This window comes from Macrobrachium nipponense, chromosome 19, assembly GCF_015104395.2.
Source record: "Macrobrachium nipponense isolate FS-2020 chromosome 19, ASM1510439v2, whole genome shotgun sequence".
Classification (NCBI taxonomy): domain Eukaryota; kingdom Metazoa; phylum Arthropoda; class Malacostraca; order Decapoda; family Palaemonidae; genus Macrobrachium; species Macrobrachium nipponense.
Genome location: NC_061088.1, coordinates 69,746,923 through 69,759,867, shown reverse-complemented (window position 1 = coordinate 69,759,867; position 12,945 = coordinate 69,746,923). Strand labels below are relative to the sequence as shown.

General features: G+C 37.0%; 1 protein-coding gene across 1 annotated transcript in view; it reads right to left on the bottom strand.

Moving 5' to 3' along the window:
- Positions 1–12,597, bottom strand: part of LOC135211994 (uncharacterized) — a 57,123-nt gene extending 44,526 nt beyond the window's left edge. Inside the window, exons 1-2 of the mRNA XM_064245268.1 lie at positions 12,494–12,597; positions 1,919–2,107 (exon numbers count right to left, since the gene is read on the bottom strand). Coding sequence (XP_064101338.1) covers positions 1,919–2,107; positions 12,494–12,597 — 293 coding nt within the window. The remainder of the gene's footprint in view (positions 1–1,918; positions 2,108–12,493) is intronic.
- Positions 12,598–12,945: the final 348 nt, after the last annotated feature.

The window sequence follows — 12,945 nt, the reverse complement described above, 5'->3', positions numbered from 1 at the left end:
AAGAGACGCTTGTCATTACAAAGCCTCGAGTCGAGATCCAACTTCAAAAATGGGGGCATGGTGGCTAATACATTTACAAATGTATCTGGTAAAAGTGGCCAGTAGATTCTACATATATGTGTGTGTGTATACAATATAATAAAGTGTAATTTAATAAGGAATGTGAATAGAAATATAGCGAGAAAGGGCGTGTTAATTTAGCGAAACTAACTTATTACGTAAGATTGTGAAAAACATACATAGAAGATATTGTACTGAATGGAACCAAGTATAAAGAATAAAGAGAGAGAGAGAGAGAGAGAGAGAGAGAGAGAGAGAGAGAGAGAGAGAGAGGGTGGCTGAGGGGTTGTATATGTGGAAGGGAGTTGGTAGGCGGATAGGCGGACATAAGGACGATTAATGTGTGTAAATTCGTAGGAATTAATAAAGTGCAGTTGAAAAAGGGAATATAAAATAATATTTGAAGAGGGAGAATATTTTTAGTTCCGAGAAACTGATTAACTACGTAAGGTAATGAGAAACAGGCATAGACGATATTGTGATGTACGGAAACTAGATATATATAGGTTTTTGAAAAGCAGAGAGAGAGAAGAGTAACGATGATGTTTTACTGACACAAAAACTGAACTTTACTAAACAGTGGAGAGAGAGAGAGAGAGAGAGAGAGAGAGACGTTTTATTGACACAATACATTAAATCTTTAAACCGGAGAGTGATTTAGATATGGAGAGAGAGACGTTAACTCGATAAAAACAAAAATGAAAAATAAAATCGTCAAGTGATAAAAAAAGGAACATTGATTAAAAAAAAAAATGGAGCATCCATTGGAGTTTCCGAAGCCAGTTGTCGGTTGGGATCCTTTGATGTTACCCCAGCCGTAATTACCTCAGTGTGAATTATAACTACCAGGATATTTATCTCCTGGACGCATCCTCCACAATCCTACAGACTTTAGACTTCATTATTACTCAAGGAACACGAGGCCAGCATATCTCTCTCTCTCTCTCTCTCTCTCTCTCTCTCTCTCTCTCAACTCTTTATACTTGGTTTCGTGCAGTACAATATCTTCTGTCTGATTCTCATTATATTACGTTAGTTAATTCTCTGAATTAACATATCCTCTCCTCTCTCTCTCTCTCTCTCTCTCTCTCTCTCTCTCTCTCTCAATTCTTTATACTTGGTTTCGTGCAGTACAATATCTTCTATGTCTGATTCTCTTTATCTGGCGTTAGTTAATTTCTCTGAATTAACATATCCTCTCTCTCTCTCTCTCTCTCTCTCTCTCTCTCTCGTTTTTTAACGATTGCTCATTGTTATTATTTGGTGTTAATTTGAAGTAAATAAATCGAGTTAAATTGAAGTATATAACTCTGGAGCTATTTATTAATTTTATTAATTTATTTTATCTTCCTCCCCCCTTCTATTTCTAATCTACCCCTTCTCCCCTCCCCCTCCTCTCCCCCTCGCTGATTCTTACTCCACCCACCTCTTCCTCTTCGTACGCCCTCGCCCAATTATCTCTCTCCTCTCCATCAACATCTTCACTTACGAGACGTCTCTCTCTCTCTCTCTCTCTCTCTCTCTCTCTCTCTCTCTCTCTCTCTCTCATTCGCCTCTTCCTCTTCTTACCTCCCACTACCCCTCCTCATCTCCCCTACCCCTTCTTGTTCATTTTACCTCCTCCTCATCCTCCTCCTCTTCTCCCTTCTTTTTATCTTCCACTCCTCCACAACTCCTTCTTCCCCTCCTCCTCCTCTTCTACCCTCCCTCCTCCTCCTCCGCCTCCTCCTTTTTTACCCTCCTCCTCCGCCTCCACCTCCTCTTCTCCCTTTTTTTTACCTCCCACTCCTCCTGAGCCTCCTCCTCTCCCTTTCCCCCCTTTTTTTGCATCCACTCCTCCTTCCCCTTCCTTTTTTACCCTACCTCCCTTCCTCCTCCTCCCTTCGCCTCCTCTCTTTTACCCTCCTCCTCCTCCGCCTCCATCTCCTCTTCCCCCTTCTTTTTTACCTCCCACTCCTCCTCATCCTCCTCCTCCTCTCCCCTCTCCCTTCTTCTTTTTACCCTCCTCCTCCTCCTCTCTCCCCCACCCCCGCCCTTCTCCTGCTTACTGTAAAGAACAGAAAATGATATTTTAAGACCATCTCGAGACTGACTCCTAAACCATCTTCGTACGATAAGAGGTGTAAGAGGGGAGCTTCTCTTTACAAGCAGAGTCTCTCTTCTTTCAAGCTGCCGTAAGCGCAGAGCAGGCGGCAAATTATGCATAAAAGTTTTATCCCAAAAGCATCGCAAAAGCCCGACCAAACAGAGCCTCCTCCTCCTCCTCCTCCTCCTCCTCCTCCTCCATGCAAATTAAGTTAATCTTGCAGCCCAGTCGGCCTTGGGACAGAGCCGCTTTTAAATGGCTTCGTAAATCTTTTTCCAGTAAGTTTGGACACAACTTTTTGGGAGTCATTAAGCAAGAGCGATGACGGTCAAGATAATCTTTTGCTTTCAAGTAAGAGAATGTCGCTCTCAGCTATTAAAGCAAGAGTTGTTTTGTCCTGTCTTTTTTTTTTTTCTTCTCTTTTCTTTTCTTTTCTTTTGTCTTTTATGGATAGTTTATCGATGAGGGCTGAAGGATTCTCTCTCTCTCTCTCTCTCTCTCTCTCTGAAGAATTAAACAAAGATTGGGATAACATTTTCGTAAGTGATGACATAAGGGTAAATACGGAGATATTATATAAAATATTGGAGAAAATAGTGGAAAAATATATACCGAAGAAGAAAAGTAAACATCATTCATGCATACCAAGAGACAGAAGGATCTTGTTCCAGAAAATCAGAAAAGTGGAAAAAAGGTCTTGCAAAAGAAAAAAATGCATGGAAAGTTTTATAGAAACTAAAAAGTAAGATAGAAAATGCAGAACAAAAGATTATACAATCAAAAGAAAATGAAAAACGGGACTTGGAAGAAAAAACCCTATTAAATATCAAGCAAAACCCCAAGCTATTATACTCATATGCGAAGAAGATGAATAAAAGAAGAATAGAAATAGGCCCTCTGAGAATTGAAGGGAGATTAACGAATGAAAAAAAGGAAATTTGCAACATACTGGCAGAACGATATAGAGAGAATTTACCCCTAGAATAGATAATGAAGATAATGATATAGAAGTAAGGGATGAAAATAGTGAATATTTAGCTGACATAGATATTAATGAAGCTGATATTGTGCAGGCTATTAATGAAATTAAAAATGGAGCTGCTGCAGGGCCTGATGGAATTCCTGCTATTTTGTTAAAGAAAGTAGTTCATTCTATCGCAAAGCCGCTTGCAATATTATTAAGACAAAGTGTAGATACAGGCAAGATTTATTGAGGAGCACAAATTAGCATATATTACCCCTACTTTCAAAAGTGGATCAAGACTAGAGGCAAGTAATTATAGGCCTGTGAGTCTAACATCACATATTATGAAAGTGTATGAAAGGGTAATGAAGAAAAATATTATGAAACATTTAATAAAAACTAATTTGTTTAATAAAAAGGACAACATGGTTTCGTACCCGGAAAAAGTACACAAACCCAACTGTTAGTCCACCGTGAGAACATATTCAAAAAATATGAAAAGCGAAATGAAACAGATGTGGTTTATTTAGACTTTGCAAAAGCTTTTGATAAAGTAGACCATAATATATTAGCGAAGAAAATTAGAAACACAATATCGTGGATAAAAGTAGGAAGATGGTTAAAAGAATTTTTACACAACAGAAACAGATAGTTATTGCAAACGACGAGAAATCGGATGAAGTCAAGGTAATATCCGGTGTGCCGCAAGGTACGGTGTTAGCTGCAATACTGTTTGTTATTATGATTGAAGACATAGACAATAATGTGAAGGATTCGGTAGTGAGTAGTTTCGCAGATGACACAAGAATAAGTAGAGAAATTACTTGTGATGAAGATAGGACGCTCTACAAAGAGACCTTAACAAAGTATATGATTGGGCAGAGGTAAATAGGATGGTATTTAACTCTGATAAATTTGAATCAATAAATTATGGAGACAGAGAAAGAAAGCTATATGCATATAAGGGACCTAATAATGAGACCATCACAAATAAGGAAGCAGTTAAAGACCTTGGTGTGATGATGAATAGGAACATGTTATGCAATGATCAAATAGCAACTCTGTTGGCAAAATGTAAAGCAAAAATGGGAATGTTGTTACGGCACTTCAAAACAAGAAAAGCTGAACACATGATTATGCTTTATAAAACATATGTTCGTAGTCCACTTGAATATTGCAATATGATATGGTACCCACACTATCAAAAGGATATTGCACAAATAGAGAGTGTACAAAGGTCCTTTACAGCTAGAATAGAAGAAGTTAAGGACCTAGACTACTGGGAAAGACTACAATTCTTAAAATTATATAGTCTAGAAAGGAGAAGAGAACGCTACATGATAATTCAGGCATGGAAACAGATAGAAGGAATAGCAGAAAATATCATGGAACTAAAAATATCAGAAAGAGCAAGCAGAGGTAGATTAATAGTGCCCAAAACTATACCAGGATAATGGAAAGCACACAGACATTAATCCACTACGCACCAGCATCGATAATGCAGCGTCTATTCAATGCGTTGCCAGCTCATCTGAGGAATATATCAGGAGTGAGCGTAGATGTGTTTAAGAATAAGCTCGACAAATATCTAAACTGCATCCCAGACCATCCAAGATTGGAAGATGCAAAATATACCGGAAGATGTACTAGCAACTCTCTGGTAGACATTAGAGGTGCCTCACACTGAGGGACCTGGGGCAACCCGAACAAGATGTAAGGTCTGTAAGGTAAACATACTGGCAGAACGATATATGAGAGAATTCACCCCTAGAATAGATAATGAAGATAATGATATAGAAGTAAGGGACGAAAATAGTGAATATCTAGCTGACATAGAAATTAATGAAGCTGATATTGTGCAGGCAATTAATGAAATTAAAAATGGAGCTGCTGCAGGGCCTGATGGAATCCCTACTATTATGTTAAAGAAAGTAGTTCATTCTATCGCAAAGCCACTTGCAATATTATTAAGACAAAGTGTAGATACAGGCAAGATTTATGATGAGCACAAATTAGCATATATCACCCCTACTTTCAAAAGTGGATCAAGACTTGAGGCAAGTAATTATATGCCTGTGAGTCTAACATCACATATTATGAAAGTGTATGAAAGGGTAATGAAGAAAAATATTATGAAACATTTAATAAAAAATAATTTGTTTTAATATAGGACGGAAAACACGGTTTCGTACCCGGAAAAAGTACACAAACCCAACTGTTAGTCCACCGTGAGAACATATTCAAAAATATGAAAAGCGGAAATGAAACAGATGTGGTTTATCTAGACTTTGCAAAAGCTTTTGACAAAGTAGACCATAATATATTAGCGAAGAAAATTAGAAAACACAATATCGTAGATAAAATAGGAAGATGGTTAAAAGAATTTTTACACAACAGAAAACAGATAGTTATTGCAAACGATGAGAAATCGGATGAAACCAAGGTAATATCCGGTGTGCCACAAGGTACGGTGTTAGCTGCAATACTGTTTGTTATTATGATTGAAGACATAGACAGTAATGTGAAGGATTCGGTAGTGAGTAGTTTCGCTGATGACACAAGAATAAGTAGAGAAATTACTTGTGATGAAGATAGGAACGCTCTACAAAGAGACCTTAACAAAGTATATGATTGGGCAGAGGAAAATAGGATGGTATTTAACTCTGATAAATTTGAATCAATAAATTATGGAGACAGAGAAGGAAAGCTATATGCATATAGGGGACCTAATAATGAGACAATCACAAATAAGGAAGCAGTTAAAGACCTTGGTGTGATGATGAATAGGAACATGTTATGCAATGATCAAATAGCAATTCTTTTGGCAAAATGTAAAGCAAAAATGGGAATGTTGTTACGGCACTTCAAAACAAGAAAAGCTGAACACATGATTATGCTTTATAACATATGTTCGTAGTCCACTTGAATATTGCAATATGATATGGTACCCACACTATCAAAAGGATATTGCACAAATAGAGAGTGTACAAAGGTCCTTTACAGCTAGAATAGAAGAAGTTAAGGACCTTGACTACTGGGAAAGACTACAATCATTAAAATTATATAGTCTAGAAAGGAGAAGAGAACGCTACATGATAATTCAGGCATGGAAACAGATAGAAGGAATAACAGAAAATATCATGGAACTAAAAATATCAGAAAGAGCAAGCAGCGGTAGATTAATAGTGCCCAAAACAATATCAGGAAAAATAAGGAAAGCACACAGGACATTAATCCACTACGCACCAGCATCGATAATGCAGCGTCTATTCAATGCGTTGCCAGCTCATCTGAGGAATATATCAGGAGTGAGCGTAGATGTGTTTAAGAATAAGCTCGACAAATATCTAAACTGCATCCTAGACCATCCAAGATTGGAAGATGCAAAATATACCGGAAGATGTACTAGCAACTCTCTGGTAGACATTAGAGGTGCCTCACACTGAGGGACCTGGGGCAACCCGAACGAACTGTAAGGTCTGTAAGGTCTGTAAGGTCTCTCTCTCTCTCTCTGTCTCTCTGTCTCTCTCTCTCTCTCTCTCTTTGGGACTGATTTCCATATGAGTGATTCGTGGTCTTATCCTGAAAGATCTCATGGATTTTGGGATAGTCTCTCTCTCTCTCTCTCTCTCTCTCTCTCTCTTCTCTCTCTCTCTCTCTCATCCAGCCGAAAAATAGATATTATAGCATTCAGCAGAGTAAGAAAGACTAGTATCGAAAAAAAATCGCTCACGTCTTGCACATTCAGTAGTGAGATATACGTATATATATATGTATATATATATATACATACATATATGCATGAAGTTGAATTATGAGAGAACACATATTGGTGAAGAAATCCATAGTGCAGTGGTGTAAATTATATATATATATATATATAAATTATATATATATATATATATATATATATATATATATAATATATATATATTTCAGAAATATATGTACTACAAACGAAAGCTTTCCCTCCGTACTCGATTCTCGTTTTCACAGAACTATCCTCTTATATTATATACGTATATATATATATATATTTTTATATATATATTATATATATTAGATATATATATATATATATATATATATAAAATATATATATATATATGAACTGGTAAAAATGTTCTGTAACAACAGAATTTCATCTAATAAAAGGAGCCCATAAAAACACCAAAATATAGAGAAAAAAGTACTATATTTCAGAGACTGCTGTCTCCCTCTGTCAGGTAGATGAATGAGAAAAGTTTACAGAAAAGGTGGTATTTATACCAAGAGGTCCATCCACAAACAAGCCATTTTAAGTCACCACCCGCTGATAATCTTCCTTTAATCTTCTTAAGGGTTGGTTGAATGAAGACGTTGTCGATCGTGTCCGAAATCCATGCTCCTTTTGAGATGTTCATTACCTGCCTCTCTTTTATTAAGGCCGATTCCATCATTTGACTCTTGTACCGGTAGTTGCTGCTATAAATTACACGTGACAAATTCCAGTTTATTCTATGGTTATGTTCATTTTTATATGGATGGAAAATAGCCGAGTTCTGTTGTCCATACCTAACTGACCGTTTGTCTTGTATTAATCTCTGGGGAAGGGATTTACCTGTAAATCCGATGTAAGATTGGTCACAGTCCTGGCATGGGATTTCGTATTACCCCAGAGTCCTTTGGAGATGTCTTTTGTTGGACGTTAGTCAGGGATTTGGCTAAGGTGTTTGGGTAAGTAAATACAAAAGGGTTCGATTTTCCGAGGGGGTTGGTTATTCTCTTAATCGTGTCCAGGTGGGGAATTATTATTTTATTGTTGGGTGTATCTCTGGTCTTGTCTTTAGGGGGTCGGTAGAAAATTACGTTTGCTTTGTGAAGTTGCTTTCTCAATTAATTGGTCAGGATAGTTTTAAAAGACGATGAAAGTTGCTTGCGAATTAGTTCAAATTCTTTTTCCAGGAATTCTGGGGAACAAATTCGTAAGGCTCTTAAGAACAAGTTACTAGCTACACCTATCTTGATAGTAATGTCATGATAGCTAAAGTAGTGAATGTATGAAAGTGAGAACGTTGGTTTTCTGTATATGGTAAATTTGTATTCTGTCGTATCTCTGATTATTAAAACATCAAGAAAAGGAATTTTGTTGTCTGTTTCCCATTCAACTTTAAATTTGATGCTGGGCACTAATGTGTTCAATTTCGAGAGGAATTCATTGAAATTGCCCCACCTATTATCCCAAAATGTTAGGATATCATCCACGTATCTACCGACCCCCTAAAGACAAGACCAGAGATACACCCAACAATAAAATAATAATTCCCCACCTGGACACGATTAAGAGAATAACCAACCCCCTCGGAAAATCGAACCCTTTTGTATTTACTTACCCAAACACCTTAGCCAAATCCCTGACTAACGTCCAACAAAAGACATCTCCAAAGGACTCTGGGGTATACGAAATCCCATGCCAGGACTGTGACCAATCTTACATCGGATTTACAGGTAAATCCCTTCCCCAGAGATTAATACAACACAAACGGTCAGTTAGGTATGGACAACAGAACTCGGCTATTTTCAACCATATAAATGAACATAACCATAGAATAAACTGGAATTTGTCACGTGTAATTTATAGCAGCAACTGCCGGTACAAGAGTCAAATGATGGAATCGGCCTTAATAAAAGAGAGGCAGGTAATGAACATCTCAAAAGGAGCATGGATTTCGGACACGATCGACAACGTCTTCATTCAACCAACCCTTAAGAAGATTAAAGGAAGATTATCAGCGGGGTGACTTAAAATGGCTTGTTTGTGGATGGACCTCTTGGTATAAATACCACCTTTTCTGTAAACTTTTCTCATTTATCTACCTGAAGAGGGAGACAGCAGTCTCTGAAATATAGTACTTTTTTCTCTATATTTTGGTGTTTTTATGGGCTCCTTTTATTATATATATATATATATATATCTATATATATATATATAATTATATATTATATATATATATGTATATTATATATATATATATAAATATATTTTATATATAATATATATAACATATAACATATTTCTAATCTATATTAACATTTACACCATTCTGGATTTCTTCCCCATTTTCGCGACTCGTGCTATTATTATGAGATTTGTATGAACTCATATTAATATGACAATCAACCACGGAAAGGTGAGACAAAGACTCTCTGTCAAACCCACTCCTCGCATATGATAATAAGATTAAGCTAATGATTACCTGCCTGATTGGTAATTATGAGATGACGGCGAACTGTAGGCGTTTTAAGTGATTTGATATTAATAGTTATGGAGGATTACACTTGACAGGTCGTTAACCCTTTATTGTATATTGGGAATAATTGAATTTTACACCTTATGCCCACCAGGTAATCGGTTCTCATTTCTGGGTGAAGCCATGTTTGGTATAGACGTGTTTTTTCCCTTTCTTAAGTTGTTACATTCAGGGTGTTTATCATTGCAAATAATGTATGTGCATTCGCGCGCGCGTGCGCACACACACACATATATATTATATATACATATATTATATATGCATATATATGTTTGCGTGTGTGTATATTTGCATATATATGTGTGTGCGCGTGTGCGTTTTGTAGTTCATTGTATTTTAAACTCGGGACGATATCACCCCCTGAAGATACGATGAAATCAGACAAAGCATTGAGTAGATTTATTATTATTATTATTATTATTATTATTATTATTATTATTATTATTATTATTATTATTATTATTGCAGGTTTTATTGAAAATAATGGCTATTTCAGCCGCGTTTATTTTGTGCAGAAGTTTCTCTATTCTTCTTATTACTGACTTTTCTTCTGTACTCAAATTGGCTATTAAAGGCCCAAATGGGGGAGTCATGTCAAAACCATGGCATTTGTCAAATTGAATATAATATACAAAATGCAGTACAAATTGGATCTTAGGCCTAATCGACAGAAGATACTAAATGACTCATTCTGGATTCCTCTTGCTCAGGGGCGCCTGCTCCCCCCACCCTCTCTCTCTCTCTCTCTCTCTCTCTCTCTCTCTCTCTCTCTCTCTCTCTCTCTCCTTCTTCTTCATCTTCTTCTTCTTGCAATTTTCGTCCTGAAACCCGGAAGGACATCGTCGGGCAGGTGTTATGGGACTAAAATTCTTGTGGGAGTCCTATTATTATCATATATACAGAACAGACCTTAAGTCCTTGGCTGTCTATTTTTGCCATGAACCAACACAATTAGACGGATGATTTATGTAAATTTATGAGTGATATTAACAGTAATATGTTTCAACCAGAAGCTTGTAACAGGTCAGTGAATCACCGAGATTTCTATTCGGGATTTATGGAAGCAGTATATGCTTGTTTATTTCATATATTTTCCTTTATAAGTTCCTGAGCGATTTCATGTAACTCCATATTTATTTGGCAAATTTAAATTTCATTAAGATAAATACCTGACGCCTATTAATGAAGATATTTCTTTCATAGTTAACAAGTAGTATGATGTAATATGCATCTGTGAAAGAGGAGAGCCACCTTTAAAAAAAAAAAATTTTAATTTTCTTTTCTTAGTCATAACTTGTTATTTAGAAAGTATAAAATTACAATTACGTATGTTAAAAAGGGGGGGGGGGGGGCAGTGTTGTCTTCTTGTTTACATTGTAGGGTGGCCATGACAGGTAATGATCATTTTTCTTATTCTGTATGTGCGTGTGTGTGTATCAAGTACATCCGTATATGTATACACAGTATTATTAACAGCTGTTAAAACGACAGAATCAAAGTCAAACTTGCCGTCAGTAATACTTTCTAATATTTTTTTGGCATATGACTTTGGTATTCAGTTAGGCAATTAGTGCGGTCGGTGAATGGCATTGTCGTAATATCGGCCTGTTGGTTCATATTTCATTTCCGTAATTTTTACAGAATATATTAGTTCTCATAAACAATTTTTACATTATTCTTTCACAAGTGAGCATGACTCTGTGTGCAGCTTTTCTGAGTAAGTCCAAATTTAACAAATTATGTTAACCCAATTTAGATATTTGCCGTTCATATTTATGTGTGTGTATATATATATATATATATATTATATATATATATATATATATATATATATATATAATATAACATACATATATATGTGTGTGTGTGTGTGTGTGTGTGCGCGCGCGTGTGTTATCAGTATCAAAATGTCTGTCCTCATGCATTTGCTACTCCTTCCCTTTCCTACATACGCACACGCGCGCGCACACACGCACACACAAACGCTCATTGGCAAGTGGATGAAAGTCCTAAGAAAACTGAAGATTTTCAATGCCTCTTTCTCCTTCATCTATTAAAAATAATCCTAATTATACAGACTTTTGATGAGTGTGTCATCATGACCAACCACTGATTTAAATTTTCACCTATTTCAACCATTTAAATTCGTCTTTTGCCAACAATGCGTTTTTTTTTTTTTTTCACAGCAACATGTTGATCTTAGCAACTTCACACTTTTATCTTTCATTTGCACAGGACACATTTACTACATATTCGTAAATGAAAGTTTGCTAAAGAAAAATTCTTTCATCTAAATCAACGTTCGCTTCTTTGGATGCTCTCCTTACACCACCTTATTTTATAATTCACATAAATATTCTGGTGTTCTGTATGTATTATTCAACCACTTTCCATTCCTCCGCCTTTTACATTAAGGTCTTAATCTGTCTCTCTAGTTCCTGTTTACCCTTGCATTCTTCTTTCGCTAAAGTCACTTTTTCGCTTTTCGCTTACTCGGGGAGTAAGCCTACAACTACTTTAAGATATGAAGTTTTCATTATAAAACTAATATTGTAATACTTACCTGAACACCTGAATTAGCCCTGGTCACTGACCAACTTGAACTATATCCCCACAGAATTACCCGTAATTAGGTAATTTTTTAACTGCCAGCGCTACCAACGCTGCAGGTAAACCCCTTTCTACTGAGTTACCTGTACCACCATTGGCAACGCTGTTGCCAGGACCGGCCGGCAGAGCGCTCTCCCTTCAATTGCACTAATCACTAATCTTTGAAGAGGGGAGGAGGGTGGGAGTCATTCTGGTAAGTATTACAATATTAGTTTTATAATGAAAACTTCATATTGCAATACACCACCTGAATACCTGAATTAGCCCGATTAACAACATTTAGAAGGAGGTGGGTTCAATCACAATCAGCCCGACCCCTTACGCAATCATGCGCAGGTAACTCAGTTTCACCTACGATGCATTGTAACTCACCCGTATATTCAGATCTTTGGATGAGATTTCCGGCGGAGAGAGTACCTTGTGTCAGTTTCGTCAGTCAGGTCTCGTCTCTGTCTAGATGACCTCCCAAGTGGTATTCATTACCTCGCATGTGTGGAGGGGAAAAGGCCTCTCATGTATGGAGGAGGAGCTGCCGTTGAAGAAGCAGGCCGGGCGAGTCGTCGTCGTCGTCGTCGCCGTTCATCCATGCTATCTGCCTACCTATTTTTCTGATAATGTGTACCATTAATGAAGAAAAACAAAACGGGGAAAAAAAAACTTTTGCTAAGCTACAGACCTAAGGCAATTAGCCCCCCTCTGTTCACAAATACTCGATGTGTGAACTTAGCGGCTACGAAAGGTCCCAGCGAGTAACCCTCCATCGAAGCGAACTGAGTGTCCTTATGGTAGAAAGACGCGAAGACAGAAGCCGATTTCCAGGTTACTGCTTCCAAAATCGATGACACTGAATTGTTCCTTAGGAAAGCCGAAGAGGTATTCCTTTAATAGATTGTGTTCTTGGGCAAGAATCACTGCTGCCGCGATCAGCAGAAATG